General features: G+C 23.0%; 1 protein-coding gene, 1 long non-coding RNA gene and 1 pseudogene across 4 annotated transcripts in view; 2 read left to right on the forward strand and 1 right to left on the reverse strand.

Moving 5' to 3' along the window:
* Window positions 1-11,692: 11,692 nt before the first annotated feature.
* Window positions 11,693-13,293, forward strand: LOC126552858 (putative nuclease HARBI1; annotated as a pseudogene).
* Window positions 13,294-15,088: 1,795 nt separating this feature from the next.
* On the forward strand, window positions 15,089-15,634 carry LOC126552090 (uncharacterized). The gene is made up of 3 exons (XR_007605940.1): window positions 15,089-15,161; window positions 15,252-15,342; window positions 15,459-15,634. It is a non-coding gene; the product is annotated as an uncharacterized LOC126552090 (long non-coding RNA).
* A 3,833-nt stretch (window positions 15,635-19,467) lies between these two features.
* LOC126552088 (U4/U6 small nuclear ribonucleoprotein Prp4-like) overlaps window positions 19,468-19,965 on the reverse strand; it is a 6,002-nt gene continuing 5,504 nt past the window's right edge. For 2 of the 3 annotated variants that reach the window (XM_050206577.1, XM_050206579.1), the window contains exons 8-9: window positions 19,749-19,914; window positions 19,468-19,684 (exon numbers count right to left, since the gene is read on the reverse strand). In XM_050206577.1, the coding sequence (XP_050062534.1) occupies window positions 19,532-19,684; window positions 19,749-19,914 (319 nt within the window). In that variant the 3' untranslated portion in view covers window positions 19,468-19,531. The remainder of the gene's footprint in view (window positions 19,685-19,748; window positions 19,915-19,965) is intronic. The other variant, XM_050206578.1, reaches the window with a different exon arrangement.

Below are 19,965 nucleotides of genomic sequence, written 5' to 3' on the forward strand. Positions count from 1 at the left end.
TGATAATTTAAGACATAAGATTTCATTTCTAACAATTGAAAGTATACCCAATAGATTTATTGTAAAATTTAGAAAAAATATAATATAACTCATTGAATAAAATGATAATATTCAATTTATAAAAAAATTACATCTAATTTTTAGTTTGTGTATGTGTGTTAATATGACTATTTTATTAAATATTTGCAAATTAAAGACATAAGAAGTCATTTCTAACACATGAAAGTATACCAATAGATTCATTGTAAAATTTAGAAAAAATATGATAGAAATTATTGAGTAAAATGATAATATTTAATTTATAAAAATAAAAACTAATTTATATAATTTTAAATTGTATACATGTGTAAATATGACTATTTTATTAATATTTGCTAATTTAAGGCATAAGATTTCATTTCTAACAATTGAAAGTATAAACAATAGATTCATTGTAAAATTTAGAAAAAATATAATATAAATCATTGAATAAAATGATAATATTCAATTTATAAAAGAATAAAAACTAATTTTTAGTTTTAAATTGTTAATATGTGTTCGAGACCACACAGACACTATGCACCCACTCATCCAGCTAATCACAGAATTATTGAATATTGCCTATATCCAAACCCTTGAAAACGATATGCTTTCTACATTCTTAGTTCTTAATATGTGTGTTAATATGACTATTCTGTTAATAATTTGCAAATTGAAGACATAAGATTTCATTTCTAACACATGAAAGTATACCCAATAAGATTCATTGTAAAATTTAGAAAAAATATGATATAAATCATTGAATAAAATGATAATATTTAATTTAAAAAAATAAAACTAATTTATAAATTTTAAATTGTATACATGTGTGTAAATATGACTATTTTATTAAATATTTGCTAATTTAAGGCATAAGATTTCATTTCTAACAATTGAAAGTATAAACAATAGATTCATTGTAAAATTTAGAAAAAATATAATATAACTCATTGAATAAAATGATAATATTCAATCTATAAAAAAATTACATCTAATTTTTAGTTTGTGTATGTGTGTTAATATGACTATTTTATTAAATATTTGCAAATTAAAGACATAAGATTTCATTTCTAACACATGAAAGTATAAACGTTAGATTCATTTTAAAATTTAGAAAAAATATAATATAAATCTTTGAATAAAATGATACTATTTAATTTATAAAAAATTAAGAACTAATTTTTAATTTTTAATACGTGTGTAAATATGACTTATTTGTTAGTAATTTGATAATTTAAGACATAAGATTTCATTTCTAACAATTGAAAGTATACCCAATAGATTTATTGTAAAATTTAGAAAAAATATGATATAAATCATTGAATAAAATGATAATATTCAATTTATAAAAGAATAAAAACTAATTTTTAGTTTTAAATTGTTAATATGTGTTCGAGGACCACACAGACACTATGCACCCACTCATCCAGCTAATCACTATAATTATTCAATTGAAAGTATACCCAATAGATTCATTGTAAAATTTAGAAAAAATATGATATAAATCATTGAATAAAATGATAAAATTTAATTTATAAAACTATAAAAACTAATTTATAAATTTTAAATTGTTTACATGTGTGTAAATATGACTATTTTATTAAATATTTGCTAATTTAAGGCATAAGATTTCAATTCTAACACATGAAAGTATAAACGTTAGATTCATTGTAAAATTTAGAAAAAATATAATATAACTCATTGAATAAAATGATACTATTTAATTTATAAAAAATTAAGAACTAATTTTTTTTTTTTAGTACGTGTGTAATATGACTATTTTGTTAATAATTTGCGAATTAAAGACATAAGATTTCATTTCTAACAATTGAAAGTATACCCAATAGATTCATTGTAAAATTTAGAAAAAATATGATATAAATCATTGAATAAAATGATAATATTCAATTTATAAAAGAATAAAAACTAATTTTTAGTTTTAAATTGTTAATATGTGTTCGAGGACCACACAGACACTATGCACCCACTCATCCAGCTAATCACAGTAATTATTGAATATTGCCTATATCCAACCCCTTGAAAACGATATGCTTTCTACATTCTTAGTTCTTAATATGTGTGTTAATATGACTATTCTGTTAATAATTTGCAAATTGAAGACATAAGATTTCATTTCTAACAACATGAAAGTATACCCAATAGATTCATTGTAAAATTTAGAAAAAATATGATATAAATCATTGAATAAAATGATAATATTTAATTTATAAAAAAATAAAAACTAATTTATAAATTTTAAATTGTATACATGTGTGTAAATATGACTATTTTATTAAATATTTGCTAATTTAGGCATAAGATTTCATTTCTAACAATTGAAAGTATAAACAATAGATTCATTGTAAAATTTAGAAAAAATATTATATAACTCATTGAATAAAATGATAATATTCAATCTATAAAAAAATACATCTAATTTTTAGTTTGTGTATGTGTGTTAATATGACTATTTTTTTAAATATTTGCAAATTAAAGACATAAGAAGTCATTTCTAACAATTGAAAGTATACCCAATAGATTCATTGTAAAATTTAGAAAAAATATGATATAAATCATTGAATAAAATGATAATATTCAATTTATAAAAGAATAAAAACTAATTTTTAGTTTTTATCTGTTAATATGTGTTCGAGGACCACCCAGACACTATGCACCCACTCATCCAGCTAACCACTATAATTATTCAATATTGCCTATATCCAACCCCTTGAAAACGATATGCTTTCTACATTCTTAGTTCTTAATATGTGTGTTAATATGACTATTCTGTTAATAATTTGCAAATTGAAGACATAAGATTTCATTTCTAACAACATGAAAGTATACCCAATAGATTCATTGTAAAATTTAGAAAAAATATGATATAAATCATTGAATAAAATGATAATATTTAATTTATAAAAAAATAAAAACTAATTTATAAATTTTAAATTGTATACATGTGTGTAAATATGACTATTTTATTAAATATTTGCTAATTTAAGGCATAAGATTTCATTTCTAACAATTGAAAGTATAAACAATAGATTCATTGTAAAATTTAGAAAAAATATTATATAACTCATTGAATAAAATGATAATATTCAATCTATAAAAAAATTACATCTAATTTTTAGTTTGTGTATGTGTGTTAATATGACTATTTTTTTAAATATTTGCAAATTAAAGACATAAGAAATCATTTCTAACAATTGAAAGTATACCCAATAGATTCATTGTAAAATTTAGAAAAAATATGATATAAATCATTGAATAAAATAATAATATTCAATTTATAAAAGAATAAAAACTAATTTTTAGTTTTTATCTGTTAATATGTGTTCGAGGACCACACAGACACTATGCACCCACTCATCCAGCTAATCACTATAATTATTCAATATTGCCTATATCCAACCCCTTGAAAACGATATGCTTTCTACATTCTTAGTTCTTAATATGTGTGTTAATATGACTATTTTGTTAACAATTTGCTAATTAAAGACATAAGATTTCATTTCTAACACATGAAAGTATAAACGTTAGATTCATTTTAAAATTTAGAAAAAATATAATATAAATCATTGAATAAAATGATACTATTTAATTTATAAAAAATTAAGAACTAATTTTTAATTTTATAATACGTGTGTAAATATGACTTATTTGTTAGTAATTTGATAATTTAAGACATAAGATTTCATTTCTAACACATACAATTTTACCCATTAGATTCATTTTAGAATTTAGAAAAAATGTAATATAACTTATTGAATAAAATGATAATATTGAATTTATAAAAAGATTATATCTAATTTTTAGTTAGTGTATGTGTGTTAATATGACTATTTTATTAAATATTTGCTAATTTAAGGCATAAGATTTCATTCCAACAATTGAAAGTATAAACAATAGATTCATTGTAAAATTTAGAAAAAATATTATATAACTCATTGAATAAAATGATAATATTCAATCTATAAAAAAATTACATCTAATTTTTAGTTTGTGTATGTGTGTTAATATGACTATTTTATTAAATATTTGCAAATTAAAGACATAAGAAGTCATTTCTAACAATTGAAAGTATACCCAATAGATTTATTGTAAAATTTAGAAAAAATATGATATAAATCATTGAATAAAATGATAATATTCAATTTATAAAAGAATAAAAACTAATTTTTAGTTTTAAATTGTTAATATGTGTTCGAGGACCACACAGACACTATGCACCCACTCATCCAGCTAATCACTATAATTATTCAATTGAAAGTATACCCAATAGATTCATTGTAAAATTTAGAAAAAATATGATATAAATCATTGAATAAAATGATAAAATTTAATTTATAAAAAATTAAGAACTAATTTTTTTTTTTTAGTACGTGTGTAATATGACTATTTTGTTAATAATTTGCGAATTAAAGACATAAGATTTCATTTCTAACAATTGAAAGTATACCCAATAGATTCATTGTAAAATTAGAAAAATATGATATAAATCATTGAATAAAATGATAATATTCAATTTATAAAAGAATAAAAACTAATTTTTAGTTTTAATTGTTAATATGTGTTCGAGGACCACACAGACACTATGCACCCACTCATCCAGCTAATCACAGTAATTATTGAATATTGCCTATATCCAACCCCTTGAAAACGATATGCTTTCTACATTCTTAGTTCTTAATATGTGTGTTAATATGACTATTCTGTTAATAATTTGCAAATTGAAGACATAAGATTTCATTTCTAACAACATGAAAGTATACCCAATAGATTCATTGTAAATTTAGAAAAATATGATATAAATCATTGAATAAAATGAATATTTAATTTTAAAAAAATAAAAACTAATTTATAAATTTTAAATTGTATACATGTGTGTAAATATGACTATTTTATTAAATATTTGCTAATTTAAGGCATAAGATTTCATTTCTAACAATTGAAAGTATAAACAATAGATTCATTGTAAAATTTAGAAAAAATATTATATAACTCATTGAATAAAATGATAATATTCAATCTATAAAAAAATTACATCTAATTTTTAGTTTGTGTATGTGTGTTAATATGACTATTTTTTTAAATATTTGCAAATTAAAGACATAAGAAGTCATTTCTAACAATTGAAAGTATACCCAATAGATTCATTGTAAAATTTAGAAAAAATATGATATAAATCATTGAATAAAATGATAATATTCAATTTATAAAAGAATAAAAACTAATTTTTAGTTTTTATCTGTTAATATGTGTTCGAGGACCACACAGACACTATGCATCCACTCCCAGCTAATCACTATAATTATTCAATATTGCCTATATCCAACCCCTTGAAAACGATATGCTTTCTACATTCTTAGTTCTTAATATGTGTGTTAATATGACTATTTTGTTAACAATTTGCTAATTAAAGACATAAGATTTCATTTCTAACACATGAAAGTATAAACGTTAGATTCATTTTAAAATTTAGAAAAAATATAATATAAATCATTGAATAAAATGATACTATTTAATTTATAAAAAATTAAGAACTAATTTTTAATTTTATAATACGTGTGTAAATATGACTTATTTGTTAGTAATTTGATATTTTAAGACATAAGATTTCATTTCTAACACATACAATTTTACCCATTAGATTCATTTTAAAATTTAGAAAAAATATAATATAAATCATTGAATAAAATGATACTATTTAATTTATAAAAAATTAAGAACTAATTTTTAATTTTTAATACGTGTGTAAATATGACTATTTTGTTAATAATTTGCAAATTAAAGACATAAGATTTCATTTCTTACAACATGAAAGTATACCCAATAGCTTCATTGTAAAATTTAGAAAAAATATGATATAAATCATTGAATAAAATTATAACATTCAATTTATTTAAAAATTAAAACTTATTTTTGGTTTTTGTAAGGGTGTAAATATGATTCTTTTTTTTAATATTTGCTAATTTAAGACATAAGAATTTATATCTAACACTTAAATTATACCCATTAGATGAATTTTTAAAATTTAGAAAAATATAATATAACTTATTGAATAAAATGATAATATTGAATTTATAAAAAAATTATATCTAATTTTTAGTTAGTGTATGTGTGTTAATATGACTATTTTTATTAATATTTGCAAATTAAAGACATAAGATTTCATTTCTAACACATGAAAGTATACCCAATAGATTCATTGTAAAATTTAGAAAAATATAATATAACTCATTGAATAAAATGATAATATTCAATCTATAAAAAAATTACATCTAATTTTTATTTTGTGTATGTGTGTTAATATGACTATTTTATTAATATTTGCAAATTAAGACATAAGATTTCATTTCTAACACATGAAAGTATAAACGTTAGATTCATTTTAAAATTTAGAAAAAAATATAATATAATCATTGAATAAAATGATACTATTTAATTTATAAAAATTAAGAACTAATTATTAATTTTTAATATGTGTGTAAATATGACTATTTTGTTAATAATTTGCAAATTAAAGACATAAGATTCATTTCTAACACATGAAAGTATACCCAATAGCTTCATTGTAAAATTTAGAAAAAATATGATATAAATCATTGAATAAAATATAACATTCATTTATTTAAGAATTAAAACTTATTTTTGTTTTTAAATCTGTTAATATGTGTTCGAGGACCAACAACACTATGCACCCCTCATCCAGCTAATCACTATATAATTTTTCGAACATCACTACATCATAACTCAACCCATCATCTATTTCATTATCACTAACATAATTATTCAATATTGCCTATATCCAACCCCTTGAAAACGATATGCTTTCTACATTCTTAGTTCTTATATGTGTTAATATGACTATTCTGTTAATAATTTGCAAATTGAAGACATAAGATTTCATTTCTAACAACATGAAGCATACCCATACATTCATTGTAAAATTTAGAAAAATATGATATAAATCATTGAATAGAATGATAATATTTAATTTATAAAAATAAAAACTAATTTATAAATTTTATTGTTTACATGTGTGTAAATATGACTATTTTATTAAATATTTGCTAATTTAAGGCAAGATTTCATTTCTCAACACATGAAAGCATACCCAATACATTCATTGTAAAATTTAGAAAAAATATGATATAAATCATTGAATAAAATGATAATATTAAATTTATAAAAAAATAAAAACTAATTTATAAATTTTAAATTGTATACATGTGTGTAAATATGACTATTTTATTAAATATTTGCTAATTTAAGGCATAAGATTTCATTTCTAACAATTGAAAGTATAAACAATAGATTCATTGTAAAATTTAGAAAAAATATAATATAACTCATTGAATAAAATGATAATATTCAATTTATAAAAGAATAAAAACTAATTTTTAGTTTTTATCTGTTAATATGTGTTCGAGGACCACACAGACACTATGCACCCACTCATCCAGCTAATCACTATAATTATTCAATATTGCCTATATCCAACCCCTTGAAAACGATATGCTTTCTACATTCTTAGTTCTTAATATGTGTTAATATGACTATTCTGTTAATAATTTGCAAATTGAAGACATAAGATTTCATTTCTAACAACATGAAAGCATACCCAATACATTCATTGTAAAATTTAGAAAAAATATGATATAAATCATTGAATAGAATGATAATATTTAATTTATAAAAAATAAAAACTAATTTATAAATTTTAAATTGTTTACATGTGTGTAAATATGACTATTTTATTAAATATTTGCTAATTTAAGGCATAAGATTTCATTTCTAACAACATGAAAGTATACCCAATAGCTTCATTGTAAAATTTAGAAAAATATAATATAACTCATTGATAAAAATGATAATATTCAATCTATAAAAAAATTACATCTAATTTTTAGTTTGTGTATGTGTGTTAATATGACTATTTTTTTAAATATTTGCAAATTAAAGACATAAGAAGTCATTTCTAACAATTGTCAGTATACCCAATAGATTCATTGTAAAATTTAGAAAAAATATGATATAAATCATTGAATAAAATGATAATATTTAATTTATAAAAAAATAAAAACTAATTTATAAATTTTAAATTGTATACATGTGTGTAATCATGACTATTTCATTAAATATTTGCTAATTTAAGGCATAAGATTTCATTTCTAACAATTGAAAGTATAAACAATAGATTCATTGTAAAATTTAGAAAAAATATAATATAACTCATTGAATAAAATGATAATATTCAATTTATAAAAGAATAAAAACTAATTTTTAGTTTTTATCTGTTAATATGTGTTCGAGGACCACACAGACACTCATTGAATAAAATGATAATATTCAATCTATAAAAAAATTACATCTAGTTTTTAGTTCTTAATATGTGTGTTAATATGACTATTTTGTTAACAATTTGCTAATTAAAGACATAAGATTTCATTTCTAACACATGAAAGTATAAACGTTAGATTCATTTTAAAATTTAGAAAAAATATAATATAAATCATTGAATTAAATGATAGTATTCAATTTATAAATGAATTAATTCTCATTTTTGGTTTTTGTAAGGGTGTAAATATGACTATTTTATTAAATATTTGCTAATTTAAGACATAAGAATTTAATTCTAACACATGAATTTATACCCATTAAACTCATTTTACATTTTAGAAAAAATATCATATATCTCAATGAATAAAATGATAATGTTTAATTTATAAAAAAATAAAAACTAATTGTATAAAGTGAAGATAACATAATTTGAATCAGTTTAGTGTACCTACATAGGGCTGATTTAAAGGCACCGCAAATCGCAATATGCGTGCTCATCAGGCATATTGCACTTTCTAAATAAAGCCCGTGGTTGTATACGGCCGACCATACAATTAATCGATATTTAATGGTGATAAATCGAGAACTATTAGTATATATTGTAATAGATAGGTAATTACTACTTTCAATTTTTACGAACAATGGGTATGAATTCGATTTTAATTTCAAGGGAAATGTATTTTTATCTATTCTACTCATCTATTAGACTTATGAGAGTACCATTTTATTCTAACAACCTAAATCATAGTAAAATCGTATTGTAAAAAGTTGGTTTATAACGATTTTGTATACGAACATGCAAAGTATAAAGCATACTAAATACTTATTATATGTATATTATACTCAAACACATATTCAGTATTTTTAAAAAGTATTTAAATATGATTCAAATAATTTTAAAAAATATTAGAGATAATATATCTTCAATACTTTCTAATAATATCTCATAGTATTTTTTTTTAAATAGACGTATTAAATTTAAAAAAAATTTTTGTTTAAAATTAGTATCAATTATATTAGCAGCTGAATATTATGTAACAAAATAAGACCTACGTGGTAATAGTTTATTTTTTCAAAAAAACTCTATCAGATAATACATTTTTTTAAACTAAGCACTTTAGGTAAATAATTTTTTTTTAATCACCTTTTTGTTTTCTACAAATATTTTAATATTAATAAATTATAAATTATTAACAACATAATCAGATATCAGAACAAATAAATTAAATATTTGTTTAAATAAGTCGCATACGTAAAATATTAACTAAAACTAATTTATATCAATAATTCGTAGAAACTTATTATTATATTCTTATTATGAGAATATAAATAAGCAATTATAATTCATAGGTTATAGATCGTAATTTTCTAACTATTAGTTTTTAAAAATGTAGTAGCTATTTATATTCCTGGTAAGTTCTGAAGTTCATTATCAGTACATATAATTATATTTTTCCTGTACAAAAAAATATTTTATTTTTATGAAATTATGTCTAATATATAATCACCCGACAGATATTATTTTGGGTTCTGAGCTGTTTGTGCACCATGAATTTCATACTGAGTTTTTGCCGCTCCACCATCGACAATGACGACAACTGGATAGACTGCAAAGATAAATGGGTAGACATCCCAACGATCTGGTGCTATGACTATGTGAAGATGAAAATTAAAAAAAGGCGGCCCTCGGTCCGGCGTTTATTGGCATTACGACGTCGGCGCACAGCCACCACGAGACGTCTGAGGACAAAGTACCCATTATCGGAATCGATAAAAAAAATATTTTAGTTTGTATCAAAAAGACTTATCGTGTATAATTCAAATATGTATTTAAATACATAATGTCTTATTAATTATTGGTTTTTTTTTTTTTAAGGGAAATTGGCATAAATTAATAAACTATATTGACTTTAAAGCTTTAATTTTTTCAAAATTTTATTTGGTCATATTTTCATCAATTTTTCCTGTTTTTAGCCGATTGCTAATTTATATGGAAATACCTTAGCCTTTCCTACATTGAATCCTTAATTTGTGTCTTTGTTTTAGTTTTTTTGTTTATACACATAAATATTAAAATATGTGATTAGGTACTGATTATAATATATATTTTATAATTGTATTTTGCGATAGGATAATATTGTGTCATGTTTATTACAATTTGTCTTATATTATTCTTTATCGCTTAGAATTTGTTTTTTTTTCATTTTTCATATTTTTACCTAGAAATTCGGAAACTTTTTGTGTAATTTCTAGTTCTTTATTTTATTAAAGTGATGAATATATTGATTTTACAATGTGTTTTTTTTTTTTTTTTTTTTTTTGTGTGTCTATATACAGCATAACTCGTCGAAATAATACGACAATTTCAAACTTCGGGGATGGTTTCCAATGGTAAAGTGAATATCCATGGTGCATTATAGAGGTCTAAAGTAAACATTTTCCAACAGTTTTCAAAAATCAAGAAGAACCAACAAAAAAAAAGTAACAGAAAAACGGGAATTTCGCAAAACCAGTTTTCGAACAAATCAATTTAATATGGTTAAAACTCAAAAATTAATCACTGTAAATACTTGAAATTTTTACCAACTGTTTTTATTAGAATTTGCTATATACAGTTAAATTTTCAAAATATTTCGCTTATTTTTAAGGCATTTCATATTATTTGATTGTTATTTGATTTTTCAGTTGATTATTGAGTTTTTTTGTGTATAAATATTGATAACAATTTTTGGCTCAGTCAAAATACTTGAAAATTTAATACAAAGTTCCTCATGAGTTAGTTGAGTTAGTGATTCAAAAAAAAAAATTAAAAGAATATGGTATGATCATTGGGAAAAAAACATTCTAGAGAACTCTGAATATATTATGTAACTGATTACGTTGTGATCGTGATAGTCTTCGAATGAGTATCTACAATTCTACAACAGCCGCTGCCGCCACCGCCGTCGACGAAACAGAAACACAACAACGTGTTCATGCGCTCCTGGTACTCGGGACCCAATTTTGTGGAAGTCTTCGGTTTAGGAGCGTTTGGAACACAACCGCGACATTTCTGCACACGCGTGAACAGCATATTGAACACTACATACAATGATAATAAAAATGTTATCATTAAAAGTGACTCTGATGCCTGGAGATTTTTACCAATAAATAGACGTCATTTATCCGTCTCTTTTAATGGTTTTATTTATGCAATTTAGGGCCGGTTTTTCAATTGACTTTAACTGGCAGTTAGTAGAATTTAACTGCCGGTTAAATGTATGTCTCAGTTAAACTGTTTATTAAACCTGGATTAAGCTAACTGAAATGCTTAACTAGCAGTTAAGCTAATCACTAATATTTCCTGCAGTTAAACCATTAACTGCAGGTTACACTACATGTAGGTAAATAGTTGTTTTTCTGATAAAAAAAATCAGACTACAAAATATAATATGTAAATTTGAAATTTTCTACTCTCGTTATTTTTTTTATACTCGTACTTTATACTCACCAATCACCACGGAACTCATCATGGACCATGCTATACTCTTTGAAGATGACGATAATGAACTTAACGAGTACGTAAACTATGTTCGAAGACCTTATACTATAAGATGTAGGATCGATCATTTTAATAAATGGGATGATTACGATTTTAAAGTCCGATTTCGATTATCTAAAGAGACGGTTATTGAAGTTTTAAATATTTAAACATTCCATTTCATCAAAACTCGGTTGTGTTATTATTTATATTTATATTATACCCGATTACAAGTATATGCTTAGCCACGAAATAAGGTATTATTCGTGGGCTAAGCATAATATATTTATTTAACAATGATTTATAATTTTGAACAGGAATCATGCTGTAACTCCGGCTCAAAAACTATTATAACTTTATTTACGGTTTTATGCCACGGGGAGCTATTTAATTAGTGCAGGTGATTGTATTGGAGTTAGCAAATCATCAGCATGCCTCATAGTTCGAGATTAAGCCTGGCTATAGCTGACCTTCGTAAAGAGTATGTTCGAATGCCAGATAATGATTTTGAAATTAGGCAGTTACAAAAAGATTTTTTATAAAATAGCGAAATTTCCATTAGTTATTGGGGCTATAGATTGCACCGTGTGTGAAAATTCAAAGTCCTGGTAAGTTGTGATGTATATTATACTCGTATGTAGGTATAATAATGTAGTTACCTATTATAATAATATAATGGTTGATTTGGATTTGTGATTATTTAAACATTTACCCTAAAAAAAATGGCATATCAAATGTTAAAACATATTATATAATTTTTAACAATCCAAATATACTAGTTTTAATTTTTATAAATAAACATGTTAAAAAAAAAAAAAAATGAATCATTTATTTAAGGTGACCCAAATGCTGAGTATTTTCGTAATCGAAAGGGGTGGTTCTCATTCAATGTCCAAACAGTGGTATCTTCAAAACTAAAAATTATGGACATAGTTGTACGCTGGTCTGGTTCAACTCACAATTCAACTATATTCTCCAACTCAAAAATATACCAAGACTTACATTTTACAAAGAAATGGGGCAATAGTTTAATTGTTGCAGACTCTGGGTATGCCAATACAGATCATGTTGTGACCCCATTTCTTAATCCACAGCTTGGGCCAGAAAATGTTTACAATGAATCACAGATAAGAACTAGAAATCCAGTAGAGCGCACATATGGTGTTTGGAAACGTCGCTTTCCTATATTGTCCCTTGGACTGAGATTCCAAGCACATGAGATGCAATCAGTTATTATGGCATTTTCAGTTCTTCATAACATAGCAATTGACAAAAATGATCAAAAACCATATGATAATTCAGTAATCCAATTACCAGAAGATGTTTTAGAGAATATACCTATAATTCAAAATAATCAGACTAATGCTAGACCTCGATTATTGAATGAGTATTTTTCACAACTGTAACTTTAAGGTATTATAATAACAGTAATAATATACGATTAAGATAAAATAATAAATAACTATTTATATTCATTAAAAACTTATACTAATAAACTAATCATTATTTAAATTTTATAACAAAAAATAAATCAATAGTAGCTAATAAAAAAAATTGAAAGATACTATATTTTTTAATACATAATTAAATAACAAAAAAATTAAAATTAAAAATAATCAAAAAGTTTGTTTACATTTTAATTATATATAATATATTTATGAAACTAACTATTTAATAATAAACTTTATTATTTAACCTATTATTTGTTATTATTAACAAATGTAAAATAATTAAAATGTAATTTTACAAAAATATAATTTAAGATTAAAAATCAATGTTTTAAGTTTATTCATATATATTATTATATTTTCATTTAGAAGAATTGGCATATTCATTTTGAAGAATTAACATACGTAGCTCATGTTCTGCTTTCATATGTTTATTCTTCAAATCATGGATTTCTTTTGATTGCAAAAGTTCTTGTCTCACTAATTCCTCTAGCAATGCAACTAAACTTTTTTTTTTTTCTGTTAGTTCTACTATTTTTTGACTAGATGATGTGTAACATATTTTTTTTTTTTCAATGAAGGATCTGGTAATAATGGGAATAAACAGAAAAATGAGACAGGAAAAGAGGTAAGAAATATAAAGTAGACTTGAGTGGATCACTGTTCAGAATGTAAAATAAGGAGGAATTTAGGTTGTGGCGGATTTGAGGGAGGCAATGAAAGGAAATTTGGACTTTTTTTTGATTGATTATTTACAATGGACAAAAATTGAACAATGGATTATAATATGATCCCCTTTAATTAGCTTCAGATCAAACACTGCACAAAAGTAATTGGTTAGTGAATTGTGTACGTAAGGTATAAAGTTATAAAAACTTAGTGTCGTATTTATAGTTTATGCCTAAGATTAAGTGTTGCTTAACATATTTATGATAATTTAAAAATAATGAAATAATAGCTAAAGCAATGCTTAAGGTAGGTCTCGACCAACTTTAATTTAAATAATACATTTTCTTTTCTTAAGCCAAAGTTTCGTTTATGAATCTCATTTGAGTCATAAGTACAGCTTAAGGAATACTTATTCTCAAGCATCAACTATGAATACAGCCCTAAAAAACTGGGTACTCACTTCATTTTATTGCTAATCTAGCTACAATGCTTGTTGGTTAATTATATTTTAAAATAGACATGTACAAACCAACAAACCTTAGTTGCATACTTGCATGACAAAAGATGATATGACCCAGAATAAATAAAAAGCAAAACAAAATTTTGATTAGTTAATTGACTATTAACTATTTATCAAATAACTAGTGTTGTACTGAATATTTTAAAAAGTTAATGATACATTACTCAAATAAATTTGAAAAATACTCAATATACTTAATTACAAGTTAAAACATTGTTAGTAGATATACCTAACAACAAAGTAAATATATTTAAAATACTTACTTACTTACTTCAAATACCATAAATAAAATTTCATTAAACTGGCACATAAATTTCATTTGATAAACAGTGCACTATTTAACTGGCATTTTAAACGATAGTTAAAATAATCTGATGGTTAACTAACTGGCAGTTATTATGCCAATTGAAAAACCGGCCCTCATTCTTCTACTAGTTCTACTATCTCTGGAGTTATAGTTATTACATAGTTTTAAATGCAATTTTTATTCATAATATTAGTCATGATATAATATATATATATATATCATGATATTAGTTAAGAATATTATTTATTTATATTTTAGAGTTGAGACACGGTTCATAGTATTAGAAATTGGAAAAGCAGTTTGGGATTTCATTGGTATTCAATAACAATGGTAATTTTGACTTTTATTTAAAAAAAAAATAATGTTTTTTAATGGAATAGATAGGTACCTTGTGAATTTATATATGAATTTATTTTTCAGAATATTTCATCATTTTCTGAAAAAGATTTTAGTGTTGTAGATTGGATTAATAATACATTAAAGGACAAACCACCAGATGAATGTCGTGAAGGTGTGTATATAGTACCTCTAATTATAATGTATTAATATTTATTGTATAGTGTATATTAATTATACTTGTGAAAATGGAATCTATGATCAAAATACAAACATTAATTTTTGAAATAGGTAATTCCATCTATGTTGAAAAAGTTACAGTTATGTGTAGAACAAGTACACGAGGTACTAGATGAAACAACAACACAAATTCTTTCTTCTCTACCAAAAGTTGTCAATGACATTGAGCAATTTGAAAATCAAGCATCTAACATACAAAAAAAAATTGTTGATTTAAAACAAGAAATTAATACTGTAACTAAATTTAAAATTTAAGAATAAATAATATTTATAATTTAATTTTTTTAATTTAATGAATAGGTAAAAAGTAACACTGGTGAATCGTTATTGAAACTTCAATTATACGATGGAATCAAATGTAATATGGAAGTTACCAAAAATGCTTTAGAGGAAGCAGACAATTAGATCAAACTTATTACTGATATTGAAATAGTAATTTTTAATAATGACTTATTTATAATTGAAAAAAATACATTAGGCAATGTGTTATATTTAGTTAATGGATAATGGAGAAATAGACCAAGTAACTAATAGATTGATTAGAATGCAACGTTCTTTAGCAGTCTTGGAAAATAATTCTGATTATGAAGAAAGAAAAAATCAGTTGGAGAAGCTAAAGAGTAAACTTGAAGTAATATTAATTCCAATGGTTAATGAGGCTTTTAAAAATGAAAAAATTGGTATGGAAAACTAATTTTTTAAATAATTTAATATGTTTTAATAATACAATGTATAAAATATATTTTATAATCCATGTTATAGATGAATCAAAGCATTATGTAAATATATTTACTGATCTGAAAAACAAGATCAAATTATTAAATATTATTTAAAGTGTAATAAAAACAGATTACGCAAAGAATGGTCATCAAAAATGTATGCAAATGAATATTCAAAAAATCCTTTAATGTTTTTTGAAAGTTTTTATGAAGCATTAATAGAATGTAAAAAGCAGCAAGTAAGTTAACATTTATATTAATTTAAGCAAAATTAATAGATCACTTGTAAATTATATACAATGGATGATATAATAATATTTATTTATATTTTATTTGTTTGTTTATGTATGTTAAATACCTTAAAGTAGTATCTAAAAGTTTAAAATAAACAATTACTATTAAAATACATAGGTTTCTTTGCAAATATTATGGATTTCTTAATGCCGAAATATATTAATATTAATTTGGGTACATTGTCGAATGAGAAATGCGATACGGCTCTACAAAAAAAAAAATTGGTTTTTTCTTTGTGTACCCATATTAAATCTAGTTATAGTGTTTCCACCACAACTACCCCATCAAATAACTACTTTTATGGCTATTGATGTGCTAAACATGCCACCAATAACCTGATAAATCTCCTTTGAAATGGTTGGGTTTCTTGGAGGAGTAAATGGGGTTTAACCATTAGTCTTTATGCGCAGATTGGTGTAATGTCTTGTTAAACAAATTAATATAGTATGAATTATTTTATTAAAAAAATATTTTTCTTAAGCTTTTAAATATCTTTATTCATCTTATATGATTTAAACAAGTATAAAAACACAAAAACACTTTGTGTTCAAAATTAGTATTTATTAATTTTTTAAATTTTAATTTTAATAAGTTTAAATATTATTATACAGATGATTTTGTACAAAAAACTATTTAATATTAAAGTGCAACCTGAAATAGAAAGTCAATTAATTTTATCATATGGAGATTTGTTTAATATATTAGAACTTCCAATGTTTGAATTGGTTGATCTTTCTATCAAAAACCATCAAGAACCACTTATTTTAATATTAGATTTATTTATAGTAACTGAAGTATTTATTAAAAACATTAAAAATGATTCAAAAATTAGTAAGCATTTTATTTATGTATTTTGATTAACATAACATTGAAAATTAAATTTTTATAGGTGATTCATTTAATTGGGATAACATATTAACAAGTATATACAGATCATTGATTCCACAAATTGTTTCTTACAAAGAATTTGAATATGAACATTAAAAAAAAAATCATTAATTTTGAATTAAATAAAGATGATTTAGTAGATGTTGCTCAAGCTTTTGGCCAGTCTCAATTAACTGTTTTCAGAGCATCAGAAGAAGCAAAACGTCGAAGTGCTGTTTTAAGTCACTGTGTTTTTCCTGAAATGATCTTTGCTATTAACGTAATAAAAATAATGTAAAATTGTATAATATACTTCAATGATTTTAATAAGTAATAATTTAATTTGTAGAAAATGTTTTCTTATGTTATTGAAGGAGGGAAAGAAGTATTAAAAAAAATATTAGTTAACATTAAACCTGGAGAAAACTGGAATTTGTTTCAAATATGTTTAACATTTTTACAATCTTCAGGTAATTATTAGAAATACTAAAAAATATTTTAATATTTAATATTTAACACTTAAAACTTTTGTTTTGTTTTTTTAGGAGAATTTTTACGTGAATTATATTTTGTAGAATCTGAATTCAAAAGTTGTATTTTAACAAATGAACAACGAGCATTAAATGTTTCAAAATACTTATTGGTTGAAGATAAACAAATTGAATTGAAAAATGTCATCAATTTATTAAAAAGTGGTATGTTATTTTTTTAATTTATAAATCATTATTTTATTAGTTATATGTTGGTAAGTTTTAATAGTTATTAAAAATATTATTTAAGTATTTACTTTATTTATCATTTTACAGCTGTCAACTGATTGTGATCTTAACATTGTTGATTTATACAACTTTTCCTTTATAGCACATTATTTACTTATTATATATAATTTTTATTCTATATTTGTATCTATAGATAGTGATTGGAAATTATTTAATGTATCGATTCAAGCAACAGAAAAATTGTGTTCTCATATATATCAAACGTTTTATAAAATATCATTTAGGCCAATATCATTTTACTTAGAGCAACTAGAAAAAGTAAAATTTAGTAAAGAAACATCTGATGATCACAGACTTTCTCCGAGAGAATATATTACCCAAGTAATGTTATATATGTTTAAATATGACTAAATAATAGGTCTAAATGTTTCTTAAATAAATACTTAATTTTTTTTTTTTTTTAATAGATTGGACAGTATTTAATCACACTTCCTCAACATGTTGAACCATTTTTAGTTCGGGATAATGAAGCAGTAACTGTAGTTTTAAATATATCCGATAGACGTTACACTGATGCTTCTCTGGAAGAAAGTTTTACAAATGTCTTATTAAGGATTTTAGCAAGAAATACATGTGATGTATATGTAGAACAGATACAGTCACTAAGAGAATTAAATAATTTGGCTGCTCAACAACTAGCTGCAGATATTGGTAAATCTTTTATGAATGAATTTTATACAATAATTGTTTAACAACACTAATAATAATATAATGATAACTGATAAGGTTAAATTATAAAAAATATATATATTCCAGTATTGATTTTTCATTATACCTTTTAATTATTAGAATATGAATTCACTATTTTCTCAAAAGTGTAATGTTTTACTTTTATTCCTTCTAAAGATATAAAAAATAATTAAGTATTAATGTAATATAAATTTGTTAGCTTACACCATTTATTATAAATATTAGTATTTGTAATCAATTGTCTATTTTACACATACTACTATGTAGTTAAGCTTTTAGTGTAGCGATAATAGACTAGTTTTAAGGATTTCAATTGTAAAAATATTCAATTTTATAAGTTTTATTGTTTTTAAAGGACTTTAAATTAATATTAAATAAATATCGCTTGGCAAATAAAAAATGTATAGTGGAAGCCTTACATAGAATAGACATTTTAGTATACTCGTATAAAATCTATAATCAATCGTTGTGTGTGTTAATAATTTTTGTTTTATTTACTTATTCATTCAAAAATATATTATTTCAGAATACTTGGGATATGTATTGGAAGAATTAGGAGTCAAACTCAATGAGACTATTGTACAAATTATGGATTTATTAAGACTAGAAAGTGATGAATACCTAATGAAATCATCGCCGATTGCTGCTTCAAAATAGCGGCAGTAATAGCAAAAATTAGAAATATTAGATAAAAAAAAAAAAATTGCAATGTCTTTGAAAACTATATTATTTTTACAAGTATAAAATAACACATTTAATTATCTGAACTCAACAATTATGTTGTGTATTCAGGAGCCCATAATTTAAATGTTCTATCATATGATGAAGATGCTATATATTTTGAATCTGGAGATATGTCAACTCCCATTATTTTGTTGTCATGTCCAGATAGCGTTTTTAACATTTGCCATGTTTTATTTGCCCATATCTATAGAGTAATTAAACGTTTTTATTAAACAAAACAATAAAATTTATTTAATTATTATTAATACCTTGATTGTGTTGTCGTATGAGGAAGTGACTATAAAATGACCATCAGGTTGATATCTCAGTCCTGAAACAAGACTCATGTGTGCTGGAATAGTGTATAAACATGCTCTTTTTCTAACATCCCAAATACGACATGTGTTATCTTCACTACCAGTGGCCATTTGATAACTAGAAATTAAAGTTATTTTAGTTGTGAATTAAGTTATAAGTTTTAGTTAA

Source organism: Aphis gossypii, chromosome X, assembly GCF_020184175.1.
Source record: "Aphis gossypii isolate Hap1 chromosome X, ASM2018417v2, whole genome shotgun sequence".
NCBI classification, from domain to species: Eukaryota; Metazoa; Arthropoda; class Insecta; order Hemiptera; family Aphididae; genus Aphis; species Aphis gossypii.